The following is a 15159-nucleotide window of genomic DNA, read 5'->3' as shown; positions in this document are numbered from 1 at the left end:
AAATGGGAGAACACCTCATAGATTTGTTGGCAGGACTCAATAGGACGTTGACTATCAAAGGTTTAATATAGTAAGTACTCTTTCAGTGCTATCTACTGTTTTTACTGCTGGAATGGCTGTAGTGCCATTGGAGAAAGGAAAGGGGGAGGAGAATGTAGTGTTACCTTTCACTGAATCTTCAAGAGAACTATCAGGGTGACCAGAATCCAAAGAGTGACTCATACTGAGCATTTCAGGTCTCTGAACACTGGGGGCAAATGTCACTCCCAAATGCACCCTGTACTTCACACGCCGTCTCATCGGGTTGGGACATGCTTAGTCACCTGAAACAAGTCTTGACCTTGCTCCAAAGGCTAAGAGAATCAGGCTTCTGGAGAGTGTGTGAGGATCTCAACTCAGCCGGGGCTGAAATCTCAAAACTGTATCTTTAAAGATTCACTATGACTAATGAACACATCTGAAATTTCTCAATCTTAATAATTCTCTGCTCAAACGTATTTTTCTTCAGGTTACACTTTGATCCCAATCTTCATACTTAAAGATATTTTTCTGAAGATTCATTTGAAAATGTTTGTCAAATTCTCAGCTAACTACATATTAGATTCTGAAAATGTCTTAACATGTACAAGCTAATAAAAAATGTTATTTTTAATAACTTTTTAGCTTAACCTTATCATTTCAGAAATTAAACACAATGAAGCACAGATCTGGCTTAATTAGATTCTCTCACCTTCTCTATATGCCTCTGTTACGTACACCCACATCGCATGAACACACACATATATGCATGTGTGTGTACTATAAATGAATATGTGGATGAAAATAGGTACATTTTAAAACATGAATATAAAAACAAGTTTTATAGTAAAACGCATTATAATTTGTATTCATCAGTTACATTTCAAATTAATCTTTATATCTACGTGTGTCTGTCATTTATCCTGCCACAAAGAAGAGGGAGAGGTATTTTACTGTTCTCTTGCTGCCCTCTGGCGGCAGACTCAAATTCACAGAAGCCATATTTCAGGAAGAAGCAGCATACAGGGCTGTGGGCTGTGTCCTCTGGGCTGCTAGACTGGGTGTCAGAAAAATACATAAATCAGAGTTGTTTTTTAAAAGGGAGTCTTGTTTGCCTCCTCAAATCCATCATGTTGCTACAACATCAATGAGGGTTTTTCCTGGATAAGTTCCTATTTGGACATTTGGGAATACAGGCAGCATTTGAGTTCTCACAAACTTCATATTGAGAACAATCCAGCTTTCTCTGGCTAGTTTACAATAAGAATTGCCGTCAGTCATTTGCAGCAAGGACTGCATCCTTCAGTTTTCCAGTCCCTTCAACCATGGCTTCTAACCATTCATCTTTAGAGACAGCAAAATGATGGGGCAGGACACAGAAAAACTTCCAGCTACAGTAAAATCCAGTTTGATATATATTAGTAGTGGATTTCCTAATTACCTTGAAAATAATTTCTTTCCCAGAAAACTACACGAAAACCATGAAGCAACATTGTGCATAATTGAAAAGCAATTACCCACTCACTAGAAGGGAAATGTTGGACTGCAGCTGTAGTTCAGTAGTACAGCAGTCCTAGTATAAGTGATGCCCTGTGTTCCATCCCCAATACTAGAAAGTACATATAAGGAAAATGAAAGTATTGGAATACACATATTAGCAGTGCAGAGGGACCTTAAAGGAAGCAAAAACAACTAAGTCAACGTCAGTGATACAAAGACAAGCACAACTGACTACTGTTCTTAATATTTCACTTGAAAATTGGTCTCAGCCGGGCGGTGGTGGCACATGCCTTTAATCCCAGCACTTGGGAGGCGGAGGCAGAGCCAGGCGGATCTCTGTGAGTTCAAGGCCAGCCTGGGCTACCAAGTGAGTTCCAGAAAAGGCGCAAAGCTTCACAGAGAAACCCTGTCTCGAAAAAAAAAAAGAAAAAGAAAAGAAAGAAAATAGGTCTCCATTCCTTGAGATGCAGCCTTAAGCCGATAGAACTAGATTTGTCTGAGTTTTGCCACTTAACACACTCAGTATCTCTGTTCCATAATCTAGAAAATCCATGACATGCATCATTTCTGAGTCAGAATGAGGACTAGATGAGCTAAGAGTACAGTTCACCCCACTGCACCCAGCTTGATTGCAGGTTCATTGCACAAAAATCTAAGTCTGAGGAAGTTGACCAACTGCTTTCTAACACTAACCCAGTTCAATCAAGAGCAATAAATGAGGAAAGTGCTAATGTTTGGCTGTGTGGCTGACAAATGCATTTTCAAAGCACCCTTGAGATAGCAGAGAGGCAAGGATGCAAAGCTGGTATCTGAGCTCTTTTATACAGTACTTGTGAAGAACCATAGGGATATGACTCCAAAGACTAGGAGTGGGAATTACTGACGTTGGGGTAGTACACTTTGCAAAGAGAAGAGGCTTTATGTAAAATGAAGTGCCTGGGTCAGAAGATCTTTAAAGTTACTTTCTAGTTCTGATGTTCAAATGGATCCATCCCGTATTCCATCTCCTGAAGGAACATACAAATCTGTCCTCAGGATTAATCGCTAAGAAATGCCTTCCCAGCTGGCCGGCCTCTCTCTTTTCCTGCAATTCCCAACAGCTTCCCAAAACAAAATGTTCAGAAAACAAAAAACAACCTTACTTTGCCAATCCAAATTACCTCTGTGTCTCAAGCCAGCAGTATCGGGTTCGGGAACCCTTCTACACACTATTCCATGAGCTAAAGAGACTGAGAACTTCAGAATAATTGACAGTGCTATTCTAGGGGATTAGTGTAGGGGGAGAACTTCCTTTCCCTCATTACTTATCTGCTCTCCTACTTAGAAATTTAGAGATGATTCAAATTACTTAAAAAAAACAGTGCCAAGACAGATCTAGGAATGGACTCCTTTAAACATCAGTTTGCCTTATACATTTAACTTTTATTTTCAGACTATCTGGATATTCTTTAAAAAAGAAGCAGATAGAAAAACGTAAAACCAGTGTGTTTAAGCCCTTTCTATTAAAGAGCAAACATAGATGGAAAAAAATATTACTAAAATTATAATATATGTCAACTGAAAAATCATATCCCATTAGCTGAACAACTTGGCAAGTACACATAATCCCTAGTACTTGCCGAGCGGCCTCAACTCTCACATATATTATCTCTTTTAATCCCCACAACTATTCTAGGTAGTTACACCTACATAAGGTCCATAATTTCTGGAACAACCTCACATATCATTTTTTTCTCTTTTTCAAAAAGGGCAATTTCATAAATGCATACTAAACTAGAATGTGTTTTCTATATCCACATAAGATGTTTCACATGAAGTAAACCCCATTGGGATTAAGGTCATTTACTCAGGAGCAGATCTTTTTGGTAAAATTAAAGTTGGCCTTTTATCTTTAAAATTTATAGAATTTTGGAGGGTTTTGTGGGTTTTGTTGTTTTTGTTTTTTGAGACGGGCTTTCTCTGTGTATCCCTGGCCGTTCCTGAAACTTGCTCTGTCAACCATGGTGGTCTCAAACTCACAGTGCCTCTTCCTCTTAAGTGCTGGGATTAAAGGCATGTGCCACTATCACCCAGCCAGAAATTTGGGGGTTTTGACTGATAATAGACTATACATTCCGTCATCATTCCTCTATCCAATCACAAATGAATTTTGTCACAAAAAGGACATTTAAAGTGGAGTAAGTCAGGACATACTGAAGCATTTCCATGGCCCCCTTCTGCCTGGAGCTAAACTCTTCACTCAAGATTCAGAAGTTGACCATCAAATGTTAAAATTAGGATATTGTATTAGTTACTTTTGTTACTGTGACAAAATGCTATGACTAAGGCAACTTAAAGAGATTATTTGAGTTTATGGTTCCAGAAGGAACGTCCAAAATGGTGGGAAAGTATGGAATGGGGGCAAGGCCAGGAAGCAGAAAGATCATATTTCTATCCACTCACAGGAAGAGCAAACCACAAGAGAGGCAAGTGGGACAAAGCTATAAACTCTCAAAGCTGACCTCCATGAAGTCCTTCCTTCAGCAAGGCTCCACCTTCTAAAGCTTCTAGAACTTTCCCTAAACAGTCCCCCCCCAATTGACAACCAAGTATTCAAATATCTGAACCTATACGGGACAGCTATCATTCAAACTACCACAGACATCTTTACCACAAATATTCACTATGTGGATGGCCCTTTGGGAACTCTATTCTCAAATATCCTTGGCCTTTTCATCTCTGATGATGATCCCCACCACTGAAGTAGCCTAGTGTAGATTTGAGTTGTGTTACATCTGAGATCTGACACGTGCTCATTCTGTGAACCTGGACAAGTCACTTGACTACACCTTCAATTCTCCTAATGTGAACTTTAGTGTAAAATGTCTCCAATAATGCCTGGCATACAGTAGTAATATAATGGGGGAAATTCAAATCCCTGCAGAGGTTCCATGTAAACAGCTTTTGTTTCTCTCTGACAAATGCTCAGGAGAGTAAAATATGGTTCCACAGAAGTCCATGCTTGGTTTGTTTTGTTTTAATTAAGAAACTTCACATCTATTTTTCAGAGAGGCTGTCTTATATTTTATTCCCATTTGAAAAGCATGACACATTTGAGCTTCTCTGTACCCACATCAGCATTTTGGATTGTCACTATTTTTATTTTAGCTGGTCTGGTAAATATGTAGAGCTATCTCATTGGGGCCTCAATTTGTATTTCCCTACTGGTTTGTTATCCTGAAAACTTTTAATTTCTTACTTTTCATCTGTACATACAGTTCATGACTTTACCAAGTTTAATAATTACAATGTGTGATTCTTTGCGGTTGGCTTTGAGAATCCTTTATATATTCTAGATATGAATCCTTTGCCCACTTGGCAACAACTTTGATAAAAATCCAATCTATTGTTTGTTTGTTTGTCTTTTCTGGGTTGGATTTGGGTGTCATGCTGAAAAACTCTCCAAAAAGTCCAAGGGCCTGCAGACTTTCTCCTATTCAGTTTTTCAAAAGTTTACCTACAACTGAATACTCCATTTTTTTGCGGTTGATTTTGTTTCTTTTTTACACAATCCATTTTGAGTTAACTTTTGCACATGCTATACAATTTAAGTTGAGATTCACTTTCATTACCAATGTATGTGCAATATCCCACAGCAACATATAGGAGTTAATGCAGTGACCCACAAGTGGACAATGTGCAGAGAGTGAGAGACTTTGGACTAAATCCCAGCAAAAAGCTATTGCAATTGATATCTGCTGGGGAAGGGAAAATCAGTTTTATTCAATAGAGTGTCACTGTTATACCAAAAACATTCCAGGGAAGCCCCCATGCCTAAAGTTGGCAAAGTACATTTTTTGTGGCTTTTTATTTTTCTTTGTTTTCCTTTGCCATTTTCTGTCTTACTGGTTTCTTGTTTGATTTGAATTGATTTTTGGTTTTTGTGTTATTGTTGTTTTTGTTTTGATAGAGAGAAAGGACAGAAAGAAAGAACATTAAGTTGAGTCAGTTGGGAATTGGGGAGGATCTGAGAAGAATTAGAGGAAGGGAAATCATGAACAAGATATATTATATGACTAAATAAATAAATGAATAAATAAAATTTAAATAATATATATGCGATCCCGTGTTATAATTTCATACAGACACAGTGCATAAGAATTAAATAGTATTTCCATTTCCATATATATTTATTGTTTCTTTGTGATGAGACTCACAAATTCTTCTCTTTCAGCATAGTTTACGCATGATAGTCACCCTATTGTGCTATGGAAGACTGGAATTAACTTCTCCCTAACTGAATATTGGCATTCGTTATCTTTGCCACTTCCTAGAGAAATAATAACCTTGGACCTGTGGCTATCACCAAGGTTATAATCCTCTTTGAATTTCTGATGACAAAACTCAGAAAAGTTATAAAAGGTTTTTGAGGTAACACAGACAATATGGCAGAGAACACTGTTTCCTCATATGCATTCTCCTATTCCTTTTTAAGTCTCAAATGGGAATGTTCTGGACTAAAGACTTCACTTACCTTCCTGAGACAGCACTTGGGAGGCTGAGCAGACTGACTACAAATTCAAGGCCAGCTTGGGCTCTGTAGCAAGATTGTGGCTTAAAAAACAAGGAAAAAAGAAGCAAGGACTAGTTTCCTATAACTCTTCTCAGTGAATATGATTGTAAGATTAAATTTTAGAAAATGGAATGTAATGGAAACTATGTCTAACTCCCAGATCAGAACATTAAAGCAAAGTGTTATAAACTGTACTTCTTTCTTTCATTCTTTTCAACTGCTAGAATGTAGATGATGAATGACCATTGGAGCAAAAGCAGTATATTAGGCTCGGAGCACCAAGAAAGAACAAAGAATCCTGATTATATCAAGTCATCTTGGTTGGGTTATTTTACAACCGATAAATAAACATCTCTTATATTAGAGCCATGGTATGTTTATGTGCAGCATCTCAGCACCTGAGCATCTTACCTAATGTAGTTAACAAGTGATCAAGCTTGGACTTGAGCTATGGATAGACTCAGACTCTATCAGCCTCCACAATTCAAATAAAGTTCCTTTAAAATAATGCTTCTCATGGAAGACACTGTCTGTTAAAAAGCTATTACAAATATAAGATATTTGTGGCAAGTGAACAATACATGTTAAGAAGTATTTCTTGTCTCAACCACATTACCATGTTCATTTTTGTCTCCCTTTATTTTATCCCCTTTCATTTGGCCAAATTATAATGTATGCTGCCTTATAAGTTATACATGACATCAAATACATCAAATACACTACCTTGAAACATTTTAGAAAGCAATGTAATTTAAAATAAATATATTGATTTATTTATGGTCTTGAAAGGGGGTTCAAGACTTGCTATCCTGAAATATGGGACTTGACATTTTAGGAAAGAACAAACTTAAGGGTTCTCAGACCTTCTGTTACCCATTTTCGCTGAAGCAGGTCATAAAAGAATTTTCTGACTTTCTTCTAAAGTATGTTATGTAAGTTAAATCAAGAGGAATCCAAAGAAAACAGTGGTAATTTCAAAGGTACAGAAACACCAAAAGAAAAAAAAAAACTGGAACAAATAGGCCTGCCTCCAGTGTATTAGCACTCCATCAGACCCTACTGTCCTGTAGTCATATTTCTCTACAACTATAAACTTCATCAGAGTACAAGTTTACCTGTTGTTTGGGGGTGTTATTCTAGAGTATTACCAAGTCATATGTCATATAAAACTTACATAGATATTTATTTTTCTCTTATTAATCTGTCACTTGATTAGGGGTTGTCAATCATGGACTTGGTATTATGTGAAGAACTATAACTCTTCTATCCTATAATTTCATTGTATATGTATCACCTTCTTCCTTATCATTTTCCTCTGCTTAAATATATCACCACACTCCATGGCTAATGTCATAGAAACAGTCAGTAGCTTTTCTTCTTTAATATTCCCAGCATTTGCCTGATAATAAAAACAGTACATGTTCAAGCAACAGTTGCTTAACAGATGAAATGCCAAGTGTTAGATTTAATGTTAAACATCATTGTGGCCAAGTTTAGTGGTGCAGACCTGTAATCTCAGATACTTGGGAGGCTTAGGCAGGAGAACTGTAACTTCAAGATCTGTCTGGGTTACAGAGTGAGTTTAAGGCTGACAGGGACACCCTAGTAAGACTCTGACTGAAAAAAAAGAAAAAGAGGACTTGAAGATAGATAAATGATAGAATATTTCCTTATCGTGTACAAGGCCCTATTTTTAATCTATAGATCTTCAAAAAATATGTCATTGTGGCACAGTGGGATTTCTTTTCAGTGTCAAATTGAACCAAATAATAAGACACACAACTTTGTGTCTGTGATCCCAACAGCCTGGAAGATAAGTCAGGAGGACACCAAGTTCTAGGTTGATCTATATTACATAGTAAGTGCCAGGATAGCCAAGCCTTTTATAGCATGTTTTGCTTTAAAAAATCTAAACAAAAGGAAGAAGAAGAAGAAGGAGGAGGAGGAGGAGGAGGAGGAGGAGGAGGAGGAGAGAGAGAGAGAGAGAGAGAGAGAGAGAGAGAGAGAGAGAAGGAGGGATGGAGGCAGGCAGATAGACAAACACAGTTAAAAGGTAGACAAGACAGATGTCACTTCTTTGGAGGGGAGATATTAAAGATAGGAAATGATTACCTTGCCAAAGTGTTCAATCAGGATTTCTACCACAATGTTCTGGAATTTGATGTTCATCATAGCAGCCACAGTGTCCTCTTGAGCTCTCATCAGGGTAGGCCCAAAGATCACCCCCATATTGGAAGGTGTCATAAGATTCTCTTTGCTGTGCTCACACACACTGCCAGAAGAAAAAGAAAATGATGAAAAAGATTCATTTTTCTAGTAACTAGGACTATGCTAGGTGCTAAAGGAGGTAAGAGACACCAAAAAATATTAAAAGAAGAGGCCTAAACCATACATGAAAGAAAAAAAAACACAATGGAAAGACTAGTGCGGTGGGTAAGCCATTCCACACAAGATAGTACATGAGTAGGAGCCAAAGTGGGAGAGAAGGACCTAAGTTAGCAACCCTAAAGAAGGAGTTAGCAACCCAGAAGGAGTTAGGAGACAGATGTGGGGGTAGTAAAGGGTGTCGGGAGGCAGGAGAAAGGCCTGAGTGTGTGCAAGGCAAGGGGGACAGCAGGTCTAATGAACAGCAAAGTAAATTAGGAGTACAACCCAGAGGTGGAGGGCTTTCCTAGCACTCCATTTTTTTCTTAAAAAAACAACAGTTGAAAGTGTGCCTACTAGTCATTCTAGTGAGGAATGTGGCCACTCTAGTCCCACAGTTCAAAAAACAGAAACCTGAAAGGGCCAAAAGGATACTAGTGTTGACTGTCCCTTGACCATCTTCATCTTTTACAAAACAAAGAAGACGGAAAAAAAGCACATTCCTGGAATGACAATTGCTGAGCTAGGGAGTAGCTCTTGCAATCTGATTGTCAGATCTCTACTCTTGTGTAAATTCTCCCCACTGGCTACCCACCTTCTTATAGGAGAAGGCAAACAGCCTTTAGAGAGGACAGTTCTTTTGCAATTTGTTATCTTTCTAAGAACCTCCACTATAGGCACTGCTAACCTTTGACAAGTGTAGCACTGAACTGCTTAGATTAGCATTTTCTGGCTACACCATGGTTATTGCAGACAGAATTTCCTAGCTTTCTCTTATGCCAACCTTAAATGTCCCCTGTCCCCCATATCTGGTCTTGATTTACTTTAGGTGACATCTATCTCCTTCCAGGTGGCTGCATCTCACTGGAGTCTCTTTTTTTTTTTTTTTTTTTTTTTTTTTTTTTTTTTTTTTTTTTTTTTTTTTTTAAAAAAAGCCTTTCTGGCATTGTTTGGCTGAAAATGAAGAAGTACAAATTTAGAAGTAAAGGCAGCATTTTGGAAGGCAGCCTTCCTTCTGGGTGTGAGCAAGACAATGGATTCCTGGTCTCCCTCTCTCCTGATTTCTTCAAAATGTCTTTTCAATTTTCCATCTCTCCTTTAAAACTTAAAATATAATTATACCATTTCCCCCTCCCCTTTCCTCCCATACCCTGTGTACCATCTTTCAATTTCATGTCCTCTTTTTTTCTTTGATTATTCTTGCTATGGATAAACATATACACAAATATATCGATACAACCTGCTGAGTCCGTTTAGTGTTGCTTTGGGTGTATGTGATTTCAGGTCTGACCATTTGGTGCTGTCCTCATCTTAAGCTAACACTACTGGCAAGGAGAATACATTGCAATTTTCAGTTTAATTATCTGCTTCTTCTACTAGGTGGTAAACATCTTCCAACTGTGTTCCTGGCACACAACAGTTACTAATTAATTATTTTTATAGGGACTGAACTCCACTAAAGCTCTTTTAAACTACTAGAGGCAGGCAAGTGAAAGGCATGCAGCCCTTTGGCCAGTTTGGCTGTGGGGGTGTAGAGGTTAGAATAAGGGGCAGGCCAGCTGCCCACTCAAAATACAAATACTCAAACCCACCCAAGCCAAAGGCCCTGAGACACTGACCCATCAACAAGCAAGTTCTTGACATTAAGTGGGTAATTAAGGGGGACAGAATCCTTAGACCAATCTTTATAATAAAGTCTCTTAAGCCCTTAACAAAGGCTGGGTGCCATTCAGATGGTAATGAGCTGCCAGCATTCAGGCCTTTGATATTTCTGGCTGCTGATCAGTCCCTTTCAAGAGTTTAAATGCCTCTGCAATTAACCTTTATTCTTTAGTGACAGAATTTATTCAGTTATTAAAATAGAAAAGAATCCCCATGCTGCCACCAAGTGATCTGGAATGGCTAAACCACTACGGACTAGGCAAGAACCTTCATCTCCTTTTGTGAGTCTTGAAGGGACCTGAGGTTTGTTCAATACCACAGCAGTTTGCTGAATATTCACAACTGCAAAACGAGGGGCATTTTATTCTGAGGCCTGAGCTGAAGCACCCAGGGTAAAGTGGTCAGTAATGTCAGTTTGGAAAGGCAGGTGATGCAAACCTGAATTTGTTGGTGTTCAAGTGTAAGCATATTCCACTGCATCTCACTGCCTGCTTCTGTAAATTCCTCTTGGGAAACAGCAGCTTCTATGGGAGGGTTTCAAGCTGAACTTCTATTTCTCTGAAGGAGCTTCCTACTCTCCCTACTATATTCACCTTCCACGGTCTTCCAGTGAAACCTGGGGAGATTTCTTTCCAAGTGCTATCCCTCCTCTTATGACACACTTTGTTTTCGGTCCAAGGGATGGATCCTAGAGCTTCATCCACACTAGGCAAGGTCTCTATCATTGAGCTACACCCGAGCTATATACATTTTTCCATGGAGAACCTTTTTTAAATGCACACATTTTTGTTTTATCTCATTTAAAAAGATTTTATTCGTTGTGAATGTCATACAATGTATTTTGATTATATTTATCCCCCACTAGTAGTCCCCCCAACTTTTCCATACCCCCATCCACTGGAGTGAGTAGTCTTACCAGGAGTCACAACTTTAAAGAAAACAGATTCTCCCTCCTCTAGAAGCAATCAACTGTCCATAGCACCAAAGGTGTGCATGTGTGTGTATGGCGGGGGGGGGGGGGGCTTCTAATGAACTCCTTGCCCCTCCATGATAGAATGCTGGCATCCTTGATCTTGTACAGGCATCCACAGCTGCTGTAATTTCATGAGTGCAGCAACTCTGACATGTTTCATCACTCATTTGCTCTGTTCTTCCCCAACCTCTGGATCTTATCATCCTTCTGCTATTGTCCCTGAACCTTGAGAAGGTGGTGACATAGATGTGCCATATGTGGCTGAACACTCCACAGGCACTTATTCTCTGCACTTTGACTGGTTATAAATTCCTGCCTTAACCACCACCCAGCAGCTAAAAAGAATGAGGACAGCTGATCACCATGGCCTAGGGCTATATAATCCTAGGTACTTGGGAAGTTGGGGTGAGAGGATCATTTGAGCTCAAGAGTTTGAAGCCAGCCTGAGAAATGTAACAAGATCTTATATACAGAAATAATGAATGATGTTCAAAATGACAGATGAAAAAAGTGGTAGAAAGAGCAATGATACACTTAGAAGTAAAATTTATGTACAAAAGTACAAAATATAGAAATTTCTACATACATACATATATATATATATATATATATATATATATATATATATATATATATGGTCTGGCTAATCTCACTGCATGATTTTTTTATTTTCAAGTTGTTTACAATAAATTTAATTTTAAAAATAGAAGTATAAGCCATAGATCAAATTTTAGATTAATAAGAAGAGTGAACCCACAACTACATGGTAAACAGCAAATTATGTAGAAGTTTACAGTACTATTTCTATCTAATCCATAACGACTAGAACAAATGGATACAACTTCAGCATCAAAATTAAAAATAAGATGTTTAGCTAAATCAACATAACTTTATATTTATATTGATAGACAAATACTACTCTTAGCCTTAAGCAGAGAAGCCTTTCTTTTCAGGGAATGTGCATGAATGCAGAGACCTATGACCACAAGATATGCTGAGAAGAAATGACTGTTACAGGCTGAGCCTTAAACAAAACATCAATACCATCCTGCTAAGGCTCAAGGACTATTGTGGAAGAGGAAAGACTGGAAGAGTCAGAAGACAGGGAAAGGGGCTGTGAAATGCTCTCTTCTGGGCAAGAAATAGCTATTGCAATCACAAACACATAACAACTGGGGACATCTGTCTGCATGGGGTCTGCTCAAGAATGAGGCTGTCACTGTCAGATAAAAAGGGAGAAGGGGCTCAAGGGGCCCTATCTGTCACTGATCAACTATTTGCTACTGACAGATTTAGGGAGAGGGGGAGTCATTGTCAACAGTTGTGTACCCACTAGTGACCCCACCAAGCTCCAATAGAGAGTCCCAGTGTAATGGTTACACAGATAGCCCTTTTTAACTAAGTAGGCCATAGAGCAAACCCAAAAGTCATCAATTTGGGAAAGGGACTGGCATGTGGAGTGGATGGAGGAAGATGACAGGCATAAGAGACAAAAGACTGTCCAGAGAGCAGTACAAACATGTATGAAAATGTCAAAGAACTTAATGCAAGATTAAAACAAAAGAATAAGCATTTGAGGAGGTTATACTCTCCACTGTAGAAGATAATAACTCTCTTTGATGGTTTAGATTTGAAGAAATAAATTAAAATGCTTTGAGGACCAAAGAGGTCATACAAATAGGGTGTATTGGCCTGGAACATGTGGCTGATCCCTTTAGACACGCACACATTCTCTAAATGACTATGGTACCATTCAATGTTATTTCTTGCTTTATGAAATGACTTTCATCATCTCTAATCTAATCATTACAGAAGAGGGGATGAAAAGAGGGGAAGGGCCAGAGGTAATAGATAACTACAAGGAAAAAATGTCCTCCTGACAAAGCAGGGCAGCTGCACATATGAATTCACAATGGTTGTGACATCACACACAAGATCTGGATATACCAAATTCCAACATGGAGAAGGGAGTTGGGTGTGAAACCCCACTCGTCAATGAGGAGCTGTTCACAAATGTCAGTTGCTAGGAGATGAAGGATCAGTCTTTCCTAAGAGTATAGGCCCTGATAATTTGACCATATTTCAGAGGAAGGCCGCACATCTACAAATATTTGGGAAGCAAAAAAATGGACTTGATGTGTAAAAAGATACAAAATTGGGTGTGTACCGAATGAGAGGTAGATCTGGGAAGAATTGCAGGGGAGGGCGAATATGATCAAAACACACTGCATGAAATTCTCAAAGAACTAATAAAAAAAAAAACCTAAAAGAGCACTGGAGTCTGTGGCAAGTCAGAAAATTGTACTACTTCAAAGAAGGAACCACTACTCAACTCCAGCATACCAGGCCCAGTGTGGGTAAATTGTCTCATTTCCTGAAATCCAGGCATTAATGTGAATTACTTGAAATTTAAAATTGGGGAGCTAAATCTTTTCCCCCCTCAAAATAGTCTAAGACAAATAAAACATGTTTGCACTCTGAATTTTCTCTGCAGGTCATTCAGTTGAGTGAGACTTCTGGTTTACAAAGATAGCTGGCAGAAGGAGTGGAGGCTATTTATGTGAACTTGTCAGGAGCATCCAGCTTTAGGGTTCAGTGACTCTAAGAACTCGATGTACTCTGACTTTTAAATAAGGAATCCATTTCCAATCATATCCCTGGTTCTATTACTAATGTACTGTGTGGCTTTGTGCCTATCTTTTCCCATCCTTAAGAATCCGTTCTGTCATGTGTAAGGTGAAAAAGTTATTAGGTGATCGAAAGTGTATTTTAGCCTGCCAGGAAATGAAACTAAGAAAATCCTGCTCTCGCAAACAATGAGAGCCACACATTACATGTCTCCTGAACCATCAATTATGTATATTCTCCCCATTCTAAACACACACACACACACACACACACACACACACACACACACACACACACACACACCAAAAAAAAAAAAAAACCTGGAAACTGAGCAAAGCAAAGCTTCTATACTCAATTCTCAACTACAGGAAACTTTAAAGGACAAGTAACATTTTTTTTCTTTAACAAATCAAAAGAAAAAGTAAAGTCATACAGGAAACCTATATATTGAGTATACAGTAAAAAAAATATAGTCTCTATTGCACACTACATCAAATCTGAGCCTCTGTGTGCTTTATAATGTTACAGGTGATTCTGATATACAATAAATTTGAAAAACAATGCTAGAGATGAAGCAGCCAAACACAATCTCACTACCATGTGTTTTTATAAATAAAGCTTTACTTGAACACAGCTTTTCTATTCATTTAAATAGAATATATGCCTCATCCAAGCTATAATTATACAACTGTAGAGATGGATACAGACTGGCCATGTAGTTAACAAAGCCTCACATATGTACTTTCAAGTCAAATTTTACTAGAAATTAGATACTTGAAACATGTTTAATCAGATTGCTATGTGTACGATCCTCATTTAGAGAAAGAAACAATATACCTGTAAACACTATAAATTTTAGCACAGATTATTTGATATTACAATTAATTTCCTTTCAGCAATCATAATTTTGTTAGAGATGTACTTACAAAGAGTTCTCATCTTTTCAAGATAAATTGAAGCTGGGATATTTATGAATGAAATAAATATAGTGTCGTGGATTTATTTAAAAATCACACAACAGGCAGATGGAAACTGGGGGGCAATAGATAAAATAAGGTGTGTTCTTGAGAAATGAATCTGGGTGATGAACACACAAATTCTTTATGCTGCTTCCTTCATTTAATTTTTGTATATACACACTAGAAGTCTTGCACAATACAAATTTATTCAAAAGGAAAAGCAGTAACAGAGAGAGTCAGTACCAAAAATGACCAGTCCCTTTCCCCCAAAATGGTGGGTGCCCTTTTAAGCATAGACAGCTTTGGCTTTCTCCATCAGTAGGCACACTACCTGTAACTTATGAGATATACTTCAACATAGTACAATGTCCTAGACTACTTCAATGTCACCAATTAAAACCAAACCATTACTTAATGTAAGAAAGAAAATTTTATGGTCAAATCATTATATAATATTTTAAGACATTTTAAATACAAAAAGAAACTGAATATGAATATAACTT

At 38.0% G+C, this 15159-nt stretch overlaps 1 protein-coding gene across 2 annotated transcripts in view; it reads right to left on the bottom strand.

The window, feature by feature from the left end:
* Positions 1 to 15159, bottom strand: part of Ophn1 (oligophrenin 1) — a 353114-nt gene that overhangs the window by 42154 nt on the left and 295801 nt on the right. For both annotated transcript variants that reach the window (XM_006981173.4, XM_042268747.2), the window contains one exon: positions 8183 to 8342. In XM_006981173.4, the coding sequence (XP_006981235.2) occupies positions 8183 to 8342 (160 nt within the window). The remainder of the gene's footprint in view (positions 1 to 8182; positions 8343 to 15159) is intronic.

Source organism: Peromyscus maniculatus, chromosome X (genome assembly GCF_049852395.1).
Source record: "Peromyscus maniculatus bairdii isolate BWxNUB_F1_BW_parent chromosome X, HU_Pman_BW_mat_3.1, whole genome shotgun sequence".
NCBI classification, from domain to species: Eukaryota; Metazoa; Chordata; class Mammalia; order Rodentia; family Cricetidae; genus Peromyscus; species Peromyscus maniculatus.
The sequence above is the reverse complement of the archived record's forward strand: the minus strand, read 5'-3'. Positions and strand labels throughout refer to the sequence as shown.